The 17,758-nt window shown below is 37.6% G+C and overlaps 1 protein-coding gene across 1 annotated transcript in view; it reads right to left on the minus strand.

Moving 5' to 3' along the window:
* Positions 1–13,617, minus strand: part of SMC3 (structural maintenance of chromosomes 3) — a 32,414-nt gene extending 18,797 nt beyond the window's left edge. The window contains exons 1-9 of the mRNA XM_082854384.1: positions 13,505–13,617; positions 12,449–12,524; positions 7,179–7,217; positions 5,610–5,677; positions 3,646–3,717; positions 3,190–3,269; positions 2,836–2,914; positions 1,311–1,428; positions 163–338 (exon numbers count right to left, since the gene is read on the minus strand). Coding sequence (XP_082710510.1) covers positions 163–338; positions 1,311–1,428; positions 2,836–2,914; positions 3,190–3,269; positions 3,646–3,717; positions 5,610–5,677; positions 7,179–7,217; positions 12,449–12,524; positions 13,505–13,519 — 723 coding nt within the window. The 5' untranslated portion in view covers positions 13,520–13,617. The remainder of the gene's footprint in view (positions 1–162; positions 339–1,310; positions 1,429–2,835; positions 2,915–3,189; positions 3,270–3,645; positions 3,718–5,609; positions 5,678–7,178; positions 7,218–12,448; positions 12,525–13,504) is intronic.
* Positions 13,618–17,758: the final 4,141 nt, after the last annotated feature.

Consider the following 17,758-nt stretch of genomic DNA (forward strand, 5'->3'; position numbering starts at 1 on the left):
CCTTGGAGTAAACTGATAGTGTAAATTTGCTGAGTAATGAATTCACTAAGAGGTTTTAAAATTTTGAAGTTTGTGTTTAAAAATCATTGAAAAGTATAAATATAGAATGAGTTTAATATATTCGTAAAAATAAAATTAAACTGAAGTGGCAAAGTATTTTACCTCATCAAGTTTAGCACGAGTCTCGTTAAGTTCCTGATTGTAAATGGTGTATTCCAGGGCTCGTCTCATCTTATCCCACTTCTGATACTGAGCTAGTTCTTCCTTTTCTTCCTCTAAGGTATGTAATCTCTCTTCAATGTATTTTAACAACTCATTGATTTTTTCCCGTTTGCCCTCTTAAAAATAAATGGGAGAGGGGTGAAGGAGTTCAATAAAATTTTTATGTAACATCAATTCTCAAATATACCATGAGTTAAACTTAATCTTAAGAACGTTAGCATTATTTCTTTGATATTATGTGGTAACCAAATCCAAGATGCTAAAATTGCCATTAAAATGCTTTATTATGAAAAGCATCGGAGAATAAACACATGGTGACACTGATTCTTATATTACATGTGGTAAAGGCCTCTGTTTAAACTTCCTTTAAAAGCCAGTGTGCCTTCCCATGACATTAAAAAAAAAAACGTACTTAACATCACTGGTGTCACTGATTCTCAATTCTTACAACAGCATTATCTATAACTACCATATATTGAATACCAACTATATTCCAATCATGGTGATACTTTGCTCCTCTACTCACCACTACAAACTATAAAAAAGGATTTCACAAGATGGGAAAGTTATGGACCAGGGAGGTCAAGTCTAAAGTCACAATATCAGGTAATTATTAGTAAGATTTTGAACCCAAAACTGTCTGACTCTAAGCCATGAGAGGGCACAGCACTTGAAAAGCAAAGTAGGGTTTCCATAATAAATGTACTAAGGAAGACCGAAGTTCAAAATTTCATATTTACTTGCTCCTGAACAACTTAAAGCCTAATGCCAACTGATATTCCAGCAATTTTTTTTTGAGGAATACATACATTATTATCCTCACTAATAATAAAAAGGACATTAGAGGCACAAAGTAGGTGACCTAGAAAAGCACTATTATCTCACAGTAACAACTCTTTATTCAAAGAGACAAATTATTGGAACTCTCAAACCTTAAACTTCCTGAAACTAATTTTTTCTCCATTCAGTATATAAGCAAATTATCATACAATACACTTCTGAGAATAGATAACTCCTCTCAAGTATCATAACACAATGAAAAAGTAATTCACAACAAAAAGAATAATGTAGAATCATATTTATTTTACCTGTTTCCTTCATTAAAGAGATGCTTTCTTCTTTTCGTTCATCATACACTCTAGTACCAGCTACTTCTCTTAATAGTTTTAGTCTCTGAGAATCTGGTGCTGTTGCCATCTGGTTGATCTAAAAGTTTTAGAAAAATAATTATTTACAGAGCTACAGAATGCTCTTTAAGAGCTCTTCCTTGAAAGTTATTCACATGCTAAGCTTTAAGTATGAGTTCACACTGGGAAAATAGCAATGAACAGAAAAGGTCTTGCCCTCGAGGAACCTACTTTCTAGTGGAAAAAAACCAGGAAGTATGCATACCATTACATTATAATTGCTATGCGGAAAAACAAAACAAAATAAGAAAATACAGCATAAAGAGTTGGAGTGACAGTAATGCTCTTGTAAAAGAGGCAGACATAGATCGCTTATATGAAATGACATATGAGCAAAAATTGAAATGATGTAAAGGGACCTACTATGTTGCATGTGTGCAGGGAAGACTCAGATAACGGCTTTCAAATCAGCCTCCTTTTATTTTATTTTTAAAAATTTTTTTTGATGTGGACAATTTTTAAAGTCTTTATTGAATTTGTTACAATATTGCTTCTGTTTTCTGTTTTGCTTTTTGGCCCCAAGGCATGTGGGATCTTAGCTCCCCAACCAGGGACTGAACCTGCACCTCCTGAGTTGGAAGGTGAAGTCTTAACCATTGGACCGCCAGGGAAGACCCCAGCCTCCTTTTAAAGAAATTTCTCTTATAAAGACAGTCTTTTCAAACTCTTGCTCTTAAAGTGAAACTCCATATTCTTTCTAATCACTTCTTCTGAATGCTAACTTTCCAACACATACCTAAAAAAGCCTCCAACATGAAATAAGAAGTGGACATTTTAAAAGGATTTTCCCCTAGTTCAATATAGCACAACAGAAAGCTATTAGGACACTGCAGATATGTTCTAAGAAAAAGAAATTATTTTAGATATATATAGTTAAAACATACGAGGAAACAGTAGAACAATCAGATAAAGTATATAACTCCTAAAAACTATAAAGAATATAAATTGTATTAAGGGAAAATAATATGTAGCACTACGGTAGATTTCTGGTAATTTAAGCATTCTAGCATTTTAACTCTGTGATATACTAACAGAGAGAGTATTAATTTCAGAGAGTAACTTTTTTCAAATGTGATTTTTATAAAGTTTCTACAACATTCTTAAATATGATTGTAACTTCTACAAACCAAAAATGTCTTCCAGTACAGTGCACCTTGGTAAATGATACAGATCACCACGAAAATAAGATCCACTTAAATAATTCTACTGAAATACTTTTATCCCACTATGCAATGGATCTATTTTGTACATAAATTTATGGCCACAGAAAAGGTAATACAAACTTCAGTGCAAAATAAATCAATGAAAACAGAAGACAATAAGGTCTATTTTCACTCCAACTTAACCACTAGAATGAAATCAAACTCATCATTCAATGAATATACTCAAAAAACAAATTCCACTTAAAAAGATAACTATTTCTTACCTTTCCTTGTTTAACAATATAATAAGGATTGCTTCGAGAAAAACCAGCACTTTCAAGGAGATTCATCACATCATTTTTCCTGTTGATAAACAATTAAAAAAAAATTTCAAATACATAACAATCCAACTATAAGCAAAAAGAGTACACTAACTCCTGAGTTAAGGTGCATGAAGGAGTACAGAACAGTTATTTAACCCTTCTGTTCTATCAGCCTCAGAGAATCTTCTGATTCTTATGTTTATGCTCTAAATTGTGATTTGTTGAACATGAGGCAAAAGTACCATATATGAGGCAAGTAAAAGAATACTTTTAGTCTTTTGTATAGAAATTACAAACGTAAAGAAAAATGCTTACGTGACCATTTTCTTGTCTAAGAAATACTGATCCTTTTTGGCACCAATAACTCTTCGAAGTGAGACTTCCTCTTTGTCGATCTAAGAAAAAAAGGAAAAGCCCAAAGTTAAATCTAATAGTAAAAGTGGAAACTTTATAGTTAATAAGGTCATTTCAGAGTCCCTCACCATAGCAATTATTTTGAAATTTCAATCATCTCACTAAAGATATGCCACGAATACTCAATACTATGACAAAGACATTTTTTCACAATGGCTTGCACATTCCCATTTGTTTACCAGAATATTCATTACAACTTTAAGACAAAATTAGTATGTAAGCTGTAGTTATTTTAGTATGAACTAAATTATAAAAGTCTAAGTACAACTATAAATAAGTGTTTCAAAGCATGAAAAAAGTCAGTTGCATCAATAAAATTCTCAATGTTACTACTGAAAAGAAAAAGCAGTTACTCACTGGCAACCGGTTGTCTGAATTGTCAAAAATAATCTCCACAAAAGCAGAAATAACACGAGGTCCTGTACCCTCCTAAAACATGAGAAAAATTAATATGTTGCATAAGTGGGATTTTCATATTCTTTAAATACATTTAAAGTTTAGTGCATGGTAACAAGCCTGATTCAATGGAGAAAAATTTCTATCAGACTAATAATACAGCCCTCTTGCCAAAGCAGCAAACACTGGATTAGGATAATAAAACTCAACCAAACAGCTTCTGATTCTGAATTTTAAAAATGAGAACTATGCAAGAGACGTCAAAGTTAGATTTACATAGGTCTTGTTCTGCATATCACCTCATTAGAGCATAAGACCCCATAGCCACCCTATTTTACCTATTTGCTAAAATATAAAACACTTTGAGGCTTCTCTCTTATAGATTCACCTTAATGCTAGAAAGGAGCCCTAACAAGTCACATGATAAAAACTGTCTTTTTAAACATTTGAGATATTCTATATAGTTTTAAATCTGCTATGAAAACATATGCATTTAACATATGGGTCACATTCAGACCGATTTGTGACCCAACTACTTACATACCAAGCCCAGATAATTTCTAGACTGTGAAAACTGCTATTATGTAGTAGTTCAATACAATGAAGAATGATACCTAAAGAAATTATTCTTTTAATGCTAATCTGAGAAACCTAAAGAGAGATTTTTCTATAGGGAATCAATCCTGATTACTGGACTAAAAATTCAAATGTAAGAGGTGGGGGAGGGAATTTCCTGGCAGTCCAGTGGTTAGCACTTGGTGCTTTCACTGCATGGCCCTAGTTCAATCCTTGGTTGGGGAACTAAGATTCTGCAAGCCACATGGCGCAGCCAAAAAAAAAAAAAAGAGTGAGGCAGAGAAAAATATAATGGTCAGAAAAAGAACTTTAAGTCTGAGAGATACTGTGGAGATATATTGAAGAATCTCGCTTTCTGGTCTTAAAATTAATTATAAGCCATATTTAAACAAGACAGGGACTTCCCTGGTGGTCCAGTAGCTAAGGCTCTGCGCTCCCAGTGCAGGGGGCCCAGGTTCGATACATGGTCAGGGAACTAGATCCCGCGTGCTGCAATGAAGATCCTGCATGCCGCAACAAAGACCCAGTGTAAGTAAGTACATAAGTACGTAAGTAAATAAATAGTTACATCATTTTATCATAGCCTTTTATACTTTCTTATCCTAAAATTAGTTTATTATTCATAATTATCTAAAGAAAAATTCTAACAATTTTCATTACTATATACTGTCTTTCATATTGGATGTTACCGTTGTTACCAAATGATGTTACCATTTAAGTATAAATATGGCTAAAAGTAACTTTATGTTGTTTAGTTTGTAATGGTTGCTTTTCTATGCTCCCAATTAACTTATTTATTTATTTACTATTTATGTAGGCTACACTGGGTCTTGGTTGTGGCGCATGGGCTCTAGAGTGCGCGGGCTCAGTTGCTGCAGCACGCAGGCTTAGCTGCAGTATGTGGGATCTCAGTTCCCTGAGCAGGGATCAAACCTGGGCCCCCTTCACTGGGAGTACAGAGTCTTAACCACTGGACCACCAGGGAAGTCCCCACAATTAACTTCTGATTCTGAGTCTCAAAGTTTCTAATCCCCAACCTAACTTTCTTCTTTCTCAGCAAACCTGCTTCCAGACCGTTACCAGGCCATACTCCTAATAAAGAATTTATATTTATATGGAAGGCATATCCATCCATAGGGAACTCGCACAATTTTCTTACCATTACATAAAATTTAAGCCTTTATCCTGCATTAATATAGTAAGCTAAATTTCACAGCAGAACAACATACATAAGAGACACACTGTGTCATGTTCACAAAGGATCTGAAACTTGAAAAAATAATTTTGTTTACCAGAATTGACAATGTATTTTTAGAAGTATTTAATATCCATAAAGCAGTCTCACTCACATGTAACAAAGCCAATCTCTGTTCCGGACGAAGATGGCTAAACTCATCACTGAGAACAAACTGAATTGCTAGAAATACAAAAACAACTATTAGGAGGATCTAAAAAAGGATTTATGCCTTAGTTATAATTTCCCATACCTTCACAGAATACAGTATATCAGGTAATGAACAATGCAGATAAAGTAGATTACCTGTTTTATATAGACAAAAGGAATGCAGAAAATTTGCCTGTACTTCAGACTAATCAGCTAGGAAATGATGATATTAGAAAAACATTAAGTTTTCACTGAAATATTTAAGGTAAGAAAATAAAAACACTGAAATACACGAACAGACTAGAACTAAGGTGTACCTCTTGATCAAAGTATACATGGTTAGGTTTCAAGCTATAGTTGCTTTTATCCAGTAGATATAAATAATATAAATTAAAATATTTAACAAAATAGGATATATTCCTATAATATCCTTAATTGCATACTTTTTCAAAATAAATAGCACTAAGTAGGAAATGTTTCAGATTTCCACTTTCTACTGCAGTACTTACTTACCCTTTGTCTTCTGTAAGGAGCCATTCCTGCTTCCATAGGATGCCTAACTGGACCACCCTCTCCTAGAAATGGAACTCTTTATTCAACTGTTCTATTCCCAGTCCACCCAAGAGAGCTTTGACACTCTAAAAGAGGGAGTATGTATATATGAATGTGTATGCTGGGGGTGGAGGTGGGGATTGGTTTTCTTTTATAATCACCTTGGAGGGGACAGGTTCAAACTGCCCTCATCTCCCCTGGAGATCAGGAAATATTAATACTTCCACTCCAATCCTACTCTTCTCACCATCCCCAAATTACAACCACTGATGGGGTAAAGAGTACCCTTTAGCTTTATAGGTAAACAAGGGATAGAACCTTTGCTATTACTACACTCTCCTTTTCCTCAAGCACTACTAAGAGGTTCAAAATTTTTTCAATCTACTCCTTGTACAGTCCAAATCTGTTAAAATATTTTTTCTCCCCAAAGAATTTAACAGAGGCATTACTATGCTTAAACGCATTTTATATTTAGAGATAGTTTTTAAAGTTCTACTTACTATCTTCTGACAACAACTGTCTTTGTTGAGTCTAGTTTTTTACACCCCTCCATCTTTTATTAAAATAATTGATTTAGATGAAACAGATAAGCCATTTTCCATAACAATATTAACTATTCTACTGCACTTACATTCTTTGAATCTCTCTCTCTCTCTGCATTTACAACATTTATATACAGCACTGAAGTTTAGAAAGCACTTCCATACATATTATCTCATTTGATTCTCACAACCCATCTAAGGTAGGCAGGGCAAATATCTCTGTTTTTAAACTGAAAGAGTACTTTGAGAAGTTAACTGTTTTGCCCAGTCTCACATGGCTAATCACTAGAGCTCAGATTCTTACACTCTAAACCCTCTACATTAAATTGCAAGCTCATTTGAAGAAGTATTTCTTGTGTTTCATGCAGACATAACCTCAGATAAACTACCATAAGATACCTAGGTCTTACTATGTTTAGAATTCAGAAAACAATACCTACCATAAAAAAAGTTACTTTTTCCAGATCCATTTCTGCCCACTACAAAATCAAAAAGTCCATGTTATTTTGTATAAAAAACAATAAAACTTTACAGAAAGTATTCAAAAAATATAAAATCCAATTTTCTAACATAACATCTTAAAAACTGAAATTAAGTACAACAGAACAGTGAACAAATCAATAAACAAAACAGCTTTAATTACCAGATGAGTGCAATTTTTGCATAGTCTTCAGATAATTTTTTTCTTAAAGGAATTTATTTCATTGTTTATTTTTTTGCTTTTTCCCAATACTTTAAAATTAACAGGAATAACTAAATATACTACCTGGTTTTCATGATTTATAATCATTACAATGGACATGTAATTCTATTTAATTGTATATAATAAAATATTTTTAACAATTTAAAGATTCACATAATGCTAAAAATTTTAAATACTTAAACAATCATTTAAAATTTTCAAACCATTTCCATGTTAAACAGTTTCTGAGCAGCCCTATACATCATGTATAGTTCTTAGAATCACAAAAATATAGACAACTATGAGGCACTTTTTTTTACTACCTGAGTTCAGAAATAAGCAATTCTATACATAAAAGGATATCAAATATTTTAGATTTAATGATTCATTTGAACTTCTTTTGTTTAACAAAATTTTCATTGTTAAGAGTCATGAATAACTATGCCACTCTCTCTCACAATCTTGACCAATATCCTGAACAAATTAGCCCCAAAGTCATCACCTTTAATCCAAGATAAATTCTAAAGAAATCAGAAAGTAATGAAATGCTTTAAAAAAAAAAAAAAGGCATATAACAGACACAGAGGCCAGCCTGAAGGGGGCTTCTATTAGCTAAATCTAGGACAATTTGAGCACCAAAATAATTAGATGAATTATAAATTAGTGCTGGGGCAGCGGTGGGCGGGAATAATCCATGAGTCCATACTGATAATAAAAAGATAAATATATAGCTAAGGAGTGAAGATGTTTGATTACAGTAGAATACCAAGTGGTAAATGTGAAAGGAGTGCTGGAAATGGAACATCATCATTCTGCAACCATCAGAATAAAGGCAAGAATTATCAATGAATGCTAAATCTAAGGGGGAATTTTGATAAGGAGCACAATATGTGCATAGTCCAAAAGTCTCTCCCCATCTCCATATTAGTTGCAAGGGAGAAAACACTAACTATACAGTGGAAAAATTGGACAGAATCTCTACTCAGTGATCAAAATTATCATCATCAATAAGAAGTAGATGGATATCATGTGCCTCCAGGTGGAATACCCTGAAAAGGACACATCATTTATGTAATATTTTTCAAAAATAACATTGTAAAAGACAAAGGAAGGCTGTGGAAATTATCCAGATTAAACGAGACTAAAGAGGCATGACAACTAAATGCAACGCCTGATCCTAAATTAAATCCTGTACTAGAGGGGGAAAAATGCTACAAAGAAAATTTCTGGGTCAGCCAACATAGCTAGAAAATAAAATAACATTATTGTATTGATGTTAAATTTACTGACATTGATAGTTACACTGTGATTATATAAGTAATATCCCTATTCTTAGAAAGTACACATTGAAGTCACAGGTAAAGAACCATGATGTACATAACTTACTCTAAGGAAAAATAAGTGTGAGAGCGAGTGCAAATGATAAAGCAAGTGGGGAAATGTTAACAGTAGATTTGGGGGACTTCCCTGGTGGTGCAGTGGTTAAGAATTTGCCTTCCAATGCAGGAGACATGGGTTCGAGCCCTGGTCTGGGAAGATCCCACATGCCACGGAGCAACTAAGCTTGTGCACCACAAGTACTGAAGCCCGCGCGCCTAGAGCCCGTGCCCCACAACAAGAGAAGCCACTGCAGTGAGAAGCCAGCGCACCACAACGAAGAGTAGCCCCCGCTCACAGCAACTAGAGAAAAAGCCCATGCGCAGCAACGAAGACCCAATGCAGCCAAAAATAAATACATTAATTAAAAAAAAACCCAAAACAGTAGATTTGGGTAAAGGATACACAAGTAGTGTCTCTGTACTGTTTTTATTTATGCAACTTTTCTGTAAATTTGAAATTATCACTAAATAAAAGTTTTAAAAGGTAATTTATCATTAAAAAATTACAGAAATAGTTCAAACCATAATCCATTCATAAATAACTGAAAAATTTATAATTTCCCTAAGAATTACTCCTACCCACACAGTGGAATGCTACATAGCAATTTTAAGGATGTTGAATACTTAATGATAGGGAAAGATATTTCAGTTTATTCTGAAGGAGAAAAAAATAATTACCAAAAGATTACTACAAACCAATTTTTATTTAAAAAGGCGTACTTATATATATGTACACAAAAACTGAAGGGGTATTGAGATAGACCCAGTTTATGTGTGTCCCCAGATTCACCTGCCCTAACCCAGGCCTTGGCTGTCTGTCAATAGAAAGGCTAGTCTCCCAACACCTCAGGTTGTTTCTGCCTACCCTGGGGGTGCATTCAGATCTGTGAAAACCCAAAGGAGGTTGCAGTTCCCCAACCACTCCAGGGGGGTTAGTCCCCAGAGTAACACAATCCAAAAGCACAGTGTGTGTGTGGGGGAGGGGGGAATCAATGCCCTATGTGGTAAACTTTGACCAAAGAGAGACAGAAGCCAGCACATAAAACCTTCTCCATACCTCTCCCACCTGAGCTTTCCAAGGTGTGGTGGGTTTACAAAGTCTGTCTGTAAGTTATCCAATGTGACGGCAAACCAGGTGTATCTTCTTTATAAAGCTATGACCACTACCCCCCACAACCCCTTGCCCTCAGACTGCTCCCTCCCATTAAAGCCTTAGCAGCTAAGCAGGCCTCGGGCTCCGTTTTCCAGGAAACCACAAGCTAGCTCTGGGGAGGATTACAGTTTAAATTTTTTCCTTTTAGCTTTTATGCTCTTTATGTTCTATAACTTCAAGTATATTTCTTTTGTTAGAAGGCCAGGAAAAAGGTAAACTTAGAAAGGTTTATGGTTCTTGCACTTAAACATCAAACATTCAAGTATCAGCACATGAGGTATCTGCCTTCAAATCTTGTGTTTTTTTAAGGGTCAAAATCATTAAACAATCAAAGTGGTAAGCTTTCAAAAGACATTTTTAGGAACAATCTCACTGTATACTATTTTTGGTCTTTCTTATATGATTAAGGGACCTATTTTTAAAATATGTTAAACAAAGTCATATTATGTTTTTTCAGTTAAAACGAAAGAACATTTAGATAATGTCCTTTCTAACTGTGACTATTAACAATCTTAATGTTGCAACCAAAGTAGTAAAACAGCTGTCTGATAATAGCTAAAACAAAAATACTTGATAGGCCCTAAAGATATAATTTAATCATTCTAAGTAATAATGGCCATCATTTTACAGTTCATTTATAAAATTACAGTCAGTCCTCCAAATCCCAAATCCCTGTGCTTCACACCTGGGGATTTAACCAACTGCGGATTGAAAATATTCCAGGTGGGGGCGGTAGGGGAACTTTCCAGAAAGTTCCAAAAAGCAAAACTGGAATTTGCCACAAGCTGGCAACTATTTACACAGCAGGTATATTGTATTTACAACTATTTACATAGCATTTACATTGTATTATAAGTAATCTAGAGATATGCTTAGGTTATATGCAAAAACACTAAGATTTTATAACAAGTTTTATACAAGCATTCAGGATACCCAGGGACAACTGTATACAATTGACATATTAAGATATTTACCCACTTTTAATTTGTAAGTTAAGGAAATAATATAAATCTAGTGATTATTCATTTTTCTCCGTTTCTAAAGATTTTTTTATTGACGAAAATCAGAAGGCACTTATAATCAAAATGTAAGTAAAACTCTAGTACAATCAAGTTACACTTATGGCACACCAATTCAATTAATGATTCTCCAGTAGGCAAGGCAGAGGGAAAAGTATGTTTTCTTTATTCCCAACTACAAAGTTGCAATTGATGTACCAAGGGCAGGTGTTTTCCTTGCCCTCAATTTTTAAATTGTATTATATATTCATTTATTTCAAAATAAAGTATGATTCTCCAAGTTTCTCTGGGAACATCAGTATTCATTGTTCACTCTTTGCTGATTTCTCTATCTCACCTCACCCATGCTATGGACTGAATTGTGTCCCCTCCCCACCCAATTCATATGCTGAAGCCCTAACCCCCCTATGTGAAGCTTTTTGGAGAAGGGGGTCTTTGGAAGGTAATTAATGTGAGGTTAGGAGTGTGGGGCCTTTATGGTGGGATCAGTGCTCTTGTAAGAGGGTGAGGGAGAGGCTCTAACAAAGAAGGTCCTGTGAGCATGATGGAGAGGGAGGCCTACAGAGCAGTGAAAAAATAAATCCCTGTCGTTTGAGCCACCTAGTCTATGATATTTTGTTATGGTAGACCAAGCCGACTAGCATGCCAATAAACTCTGTGAGGACACTGTAGCAGAAATCTATGTCAATAGCAATCTTTGCTTTTCTGGTGTCTAGAAGCACTCATTTCACCTATCCTTTAAAAACTCAGCAGTGTCAGAAAACACTTTTGCTGTCTGTATGAGCAAAATGGAACCTTATCATCTGAAGAACCTATAGATTAACTATTATATTGAAAGGCGATCACCATTAGCCCCTTGTCCTCACACAACTGCCTTCTCATTTAATCTTCCCAACAGCCCCATGAGATGTATATCATTATTTCCACTTTGCAAATGAGAAAACTAAGCAGCTCAGGAAGTCAAGTTTGAAGAATACATGGCAGAATTGGGATTTGAACCCCATTCTGTTACAATTCAAAGTTTATGCTCTTTCCACCAACCTGTGTAGTCTGTCCTTAGACATTATAATAGGAAATAAAAAAAATTTGAGAACAATCTAATTTGTGAAAAAAGAATGGTCACCTTTGAAATAAGGCAATAGTGTCCACTTTAACTAGAAAATGACATACCAAGAAGAGCTGAAACGCTAAATTTAGTGTCATTCACTATAAACTTAAATCTGTCAAAACATACACATACGAGGCTACCAAATAAAAATGAGTAATTTATGATTGTCTTATTCAAGTATTTTAACCGTATAAAGGAAGCAATTTCATCAGTGCAGATAAAAAACAGAAAAGTAATTTCATATAGAAAAAAATACACATATATTTATGTAATATTCAGAGACAATTCCTGTCTCCTTAAGCCTAAACACAGCAGGATTTAAACGGCTGTAGAGACATAAATCTGATCTAGTAAACCATGAACACTTACCAATAACATTATGTTTTGAACTGAAGGGATCTACAATTGTTTGATCTCTATAACTTCGAAAACCCTGGATAATAACCTAATAAATAAAAGAGAGATTTTTTTCAGAACACACCCCAAAAGAAATAACTTCTAAGCTAACATTTTCCTTCTGCACTCCTTCCCGTTCTGGTTTCTCATTTAACGCAAGACAGAAAAGCTTCCATGTCCTAGAAGAAAAACTCATTTTGGAAAGTGATTTAAAAAAACTTCTAAACAGCCCGTTTATCAGTAACCATTGCCACTGTTGCTTTTTTAAAAGTTATAATTAGTAACCTGTTAGGGAACTCTCAAAACCAAGCACCCTGTATACGGTTCGTTGGAACGCTAACCAGAGGGCCGTCTAAAAGTCTATCAAGTATGCAGACCGGCCCAGCTTTCCTGGGAGCCCCTGTCAGTCACACACGGGCCAAAAAGAGCCGCCGTTCCGGGACAGGGCTGCCTGGAGTCCAACACCTCCAGCAGAGACACTTCTTGTAAAGAGTGTGAAGGGGCTCATCTGTGGGGTGGACTCCAGCGCGGGAAGGCCATTCTGACAGAAGTAACAACGGAATGAGGCGGCGCTACACATTCAGCAGGAACGAGGAGCCCTTTCACTTCTCCGGTTAAGTCGGGAGACACCCCAGCTTGGGCCTCAGGGGCGTCCCCGGAGCCGGGGAGACCCTCTCTCCACACATCCCACGCAAAAGGCCCACGGGGGGCTAGCCGGTCCCGCAGCACAGGGCCGCTTCTCACCCTCCCGGGAAGGCCCGGCTCCCTCCAGAGGGCCCCGCCCCGCCGACCCCTCCACCCCTCTCCCCGAGAACCCGCCTCCCTCAGGCGAGCGCCCAGCGGGGAGGCCTGGGCTGCAAAGCGGCGCCCCAGTTCTCCGCGGCCCCCGCGCTTGCAGGCCGGGGCCGCACCCCTCCCACCCAGTCCCAGTCCAGCCCCGCGCCCACCCTGCGGGGAGAAGCGACACCTCCGCCTCAAGGAGCGGTCCTCACGGGCCCGTGAAGGGTGGGAGGGACGCACAGGCCTCACCTGCTTTATGTACATGGTTCCTCGCCCCGAGCCGGGGAGAAGGCCTCCCGCGAGAGAACCAACAACTCGGCAGCTGGATCAGGTGAGGCGCCTAGGAGACCCCTCCCCCCAAAGCGCCGCTCTCTCCCCTCTAGCCAAACAAAATGGCGGCGCCCAAGGAGGCGGAGTCCCCGCCTCGGACGGAACCACCCTCGCAGCCCCCAAGGAGCGTAGGGGGAATCAAAGTCAGATCTGCTCTTTCTTTTTGGAAGAAGGAGCCCTTCTTCAATGTCTTTAGGTGAATTTCACTTGATTCCTCAATTTTTAGATGAGTTTTTCCTGAGAATTAGTCGGAAGCTTCACTCGGACAAGAGCCTTGATCGTGAGGTTGGCCCGTATTCCCTCCGAGCGTGGAGCCAATGGTTTCGACCACAAGGGGGGAAAGCTTCGGCGCCAAAGCTAAGACTGGGAGTCTAAGGGCCAGTAGCGGTGCGGGCAGGTGCTCACGTGGTGTCGGGCTGTTTGGAAATACGGTGCTGGCGCGCGTCCCCGAACACGGAACGTACTGGACGCGGGTGGGATTCGGTGTGCAGAATCCCTGCTCCTCCACTCTTCTCTCTCGCTCTGGGAACTTTTATAAATTTAGAATTGCTCCCACTGGGTCTGGACCGCCCAGTCGCAGGACACCCCAAATAGACTTGACGCTCGAAAATTAGTTTTAATAATGTCATAATTATTAATACCCCGGGCGATTTTTACTGCTCTGCCAACTGCTATAAATCTAGGCAGTTGGACAACTGCAACAAAAAGAGGTTTAGGTAAGATGAAAAGCTCCCCTCCCCTCCCTTTTTATAACAGCCTAAAACATACGAAGTGCTAGTGGCAACCCTGGGTGTATCTGATGTGTTATCAATCGTAGGGGAAAAACATATTGTTAGAAATTGGATCTCCGGGTCCCTGTAAAATTACACTCAGCAGCCACTCAAGTTGGTTGGTCCTCGCCATCCCTCCCGCTGCGGCTGGCAGTTCTAGACCTTAGTCTTTCTAGATTGAACTGTTTCTAGTAGCCTCTTAACTTCATCCCTGTCAGCGCCTCTTAGTGCTGGCAGAATTCTTTACACACCGTTTTAATAGATGAAGGGAGAAGGACACTTCAGGGAAAACAAATGACTTATTTGAAGGTGAAAAGGGGGAGAGAAAGAGCACATAAGGGAAAACAAATGACTTTTAGGAAAGTCAAATGGGCCCTTAGGAGATCAGATGGGAGACCTGCTAGTTTTTGTGACTTTGTTTGGGTGTTACTCAGTGATAAGAGTCAGACTTCTCTGTGAGTTCCCGGAGAGAGGATTTATGACAGTTGAGTTACTTTGAGCTCTTTTGGGAGGCAGATAAGAGATTTCAGGAACTCAAGTACTTTAAGCTCAAAATAATTTTTATGCCACAGTAGTGGATTCTGGAGCCCTTCAAGAGGGTATTCAGAGTATACCTGCCACTTCCTCCCAGGTCTGAGGAACATGGTGTCAGTATAGTGGACCAGCATGATAATCTGCTCAATGATGAGAGAATTAAGCACTCTAGGCTATATTATGACGGAGAGCAAAGAAGTAATGTGCCCTTGAATGTGAATTGCTGCAGGCACCATGGGAGTGCTCCACTCCTTCCAGATGAAGATGAAAAAGAATACATTTTGCCGGATAATAACTGCCAGTCTGTGTTGATCTCTTCTAGTAAGGATTCTACCTCCAGCCCTGCAGCTGAGTTACTTCTCGCTTAAGTTCTGTTAATCCACTGTCTGTCAGGATCAATCTGGTTTTTGCAAGGACCTAACGGGTGAATTAAATGGAGATTTAATGGGGACCACCCCCCCTCATTCTTTAAACCTTTGAGAGTGGCACTTATTTCCACCATTCTGTCCAAGATGTGGTACTGCTTCTAATTTATTATCTTGGCTGGCCTTAAGGCAGTTTTAGGGAGTCTGACTTTTAGATGAAAACATGGGAGTAAATCTTTGTGACTATGGATTAGGCAATGGTTTCTTAAATATGATACTAAAAGTACAGTGATGAAAGAAAAAAATATATATTTTATCAAAACTTTTGTGCCTCAAAAGAAGTAAAACGACAAGAAAATGTGAATTATATATTTGACAAGGGACTTGGATCTGAAATATATAAAGAACTCTTACAGTAACTTAGCAACTTAATAACTTAACAATAAAAAGACAAATAACTCTGTTTAAAAATGGGCAAAGGGGGCTTCCCTGGTGGCACAATGGTTGAGAGTCCGCCTGCTGATGCAGGGGACATGGGTTCATGCCCAGGTCCGGGAAGATCCCACATGCCGCGGAGCATCTGGGCCTGTGAGCCATGGCCGCTGGGGCTGCGTGTCCGGAGCCTGTGCTCCGCAACAGGAGAGGCCACAACAGTGAAAGGCCCACGTACCGCAAAAAAAAAAAAAAAAAAAAAAAAATGGGCAAAGGATTTGAATGCACATTTTCCCAAATGGTCAGTAAACTTATGAAAAGATGCTCACCATCATTAGCCAGTCAGGTACCACTTCACACCCACTAGGATAGCTAAAATAAAAAAGACAGACAATAACAGGTGTCAGCCTGGATATGGAGAAATTGGAACCGTCTTATATTATTGTTGCTGGGAATGTAAAATGGTGCAGCCACTTTAGCTATTCCTCAAAAAGTTAGACATAGGATTACTATATGACCCAGCAATGTCATTCCTAGGTATATGCCCAAGAGAAATGAAAACTTCCACACAAAAATTTGTGTATGAATGTCCATAGCAGCATTATTCATAGTAGCTAAAAAGTAGAAATAACCTAGATGTCCATCGACTGATGGATGAGTAAAATGTGCTCTATCCATACAATGAAATATGAGTCAGCAATAAAAAATAATACCAATACATGCTGAAGACTGTACTGCCACATACACTCACTGCTATGGCCCGGGTTCAATCCCTGGTCCAGGAACTCACGTGGCACAGCCAAAAAAACCCCACAAATAAACATGGATGAATCTTGCAAATGTTAAGCTAAGTGGAAGAATCCAGTCACAAAAGAGCACATATTGTATGATTCCATTTATATGAAAAGTCCAAAATAGACAAATTCATGGACACATAAAATAGATTAGTAGTTGCCTGGGGCTACAGATTGGGTGGGAAGGTTGGGAAATGGGTTTTGGGGAACGATTTTGGGAAGCGTTTTCAGAATATTCTAAAATTAGATTGTAATGATGGTTATACAACTTTTTAAACATAGTAAAAACCACTGACAACATTGCAATTCAACTATACTTCAATTAAAAAAATTTAAAAACTGTACACTTTAAACGGGTAAATTTTATTATATGTGAAATATATCCCAATAAAGCTTAAAAAAAAAGAACTAGAAAAATTTTCATTATGGATCTTTAAACCATACCCAGGTCTTCCCTCGTGGCACAGTGGTTAAGAATCCGCCTGCCAGTGCAGGGGAGATGGTTTCGAGCCCTGGTCTGGGAAGATCCCACATGCCACGGAGCAACTAAGCCTGTGCACCATAACTATTAGGCCTGTGCTTTAGAGCCTGCGAGCCACAACTACTGAACCCACGTGCCACAGCTACTGAAGCCTGCACACCTAGAGCCCATGCTCAGCAACAAGAGAAGCCACCGCAATGAGAAGCCTGCGCACCTCAATGAAGAGTAGCCCCCACTCTCTGCAACTAGAGAAAGCCCATGCGCAATGAAGACCCAACGCAGCCAAAAATAAATAAATTAATTTTAAAAATCCACACACAACCATACCCAGATTTAGGTCATGTGCAGATTTATATAATGTACAAATTATCTGGGTCATTCTAGAACCATTCCATAAAAGTCACCAGTGATATGTATATATAAAATTATATATGTATATATAATTAAAATACATTATAATTTCAAATATGCTATTGAAATCTCATGTTTATATCATCTTTACTCAAAACTTTAGCTATTTAGGTTAGCGCAGAAATTCAAATTCTGGCTTGGAATCAAATATGCCATCTTCCAAATTCTCGATTTTGCATTCTATAATAACTATCACTACAGAGTTAAGCACAAAATTACATTCTTTAACAAATAAGATGATAAAATTTCCAATTTAATTGGTATTTTAAAATGTTCTACAATTTAAAAGTTATTTAATGCAAAATCGCCAAACAGTATAAGGGTTTTTGGTGGGGGGAAGAAGCAACACAATGCAAAAATGAGTTATTTACTAAAAAGAGGGAGGT

This window comes from Leucopleurus acutus (assembly GCF_964270905.1).
Source record: "Leucopleurus acutus genome assembly, chromosome: 14".
Lineage (NCBI taxonomy): Eukaryota > Metazoa > Chordata > Mammalia > Artiodactyla > Delphinidae > Leucopleurus > Leucopleurus acutus.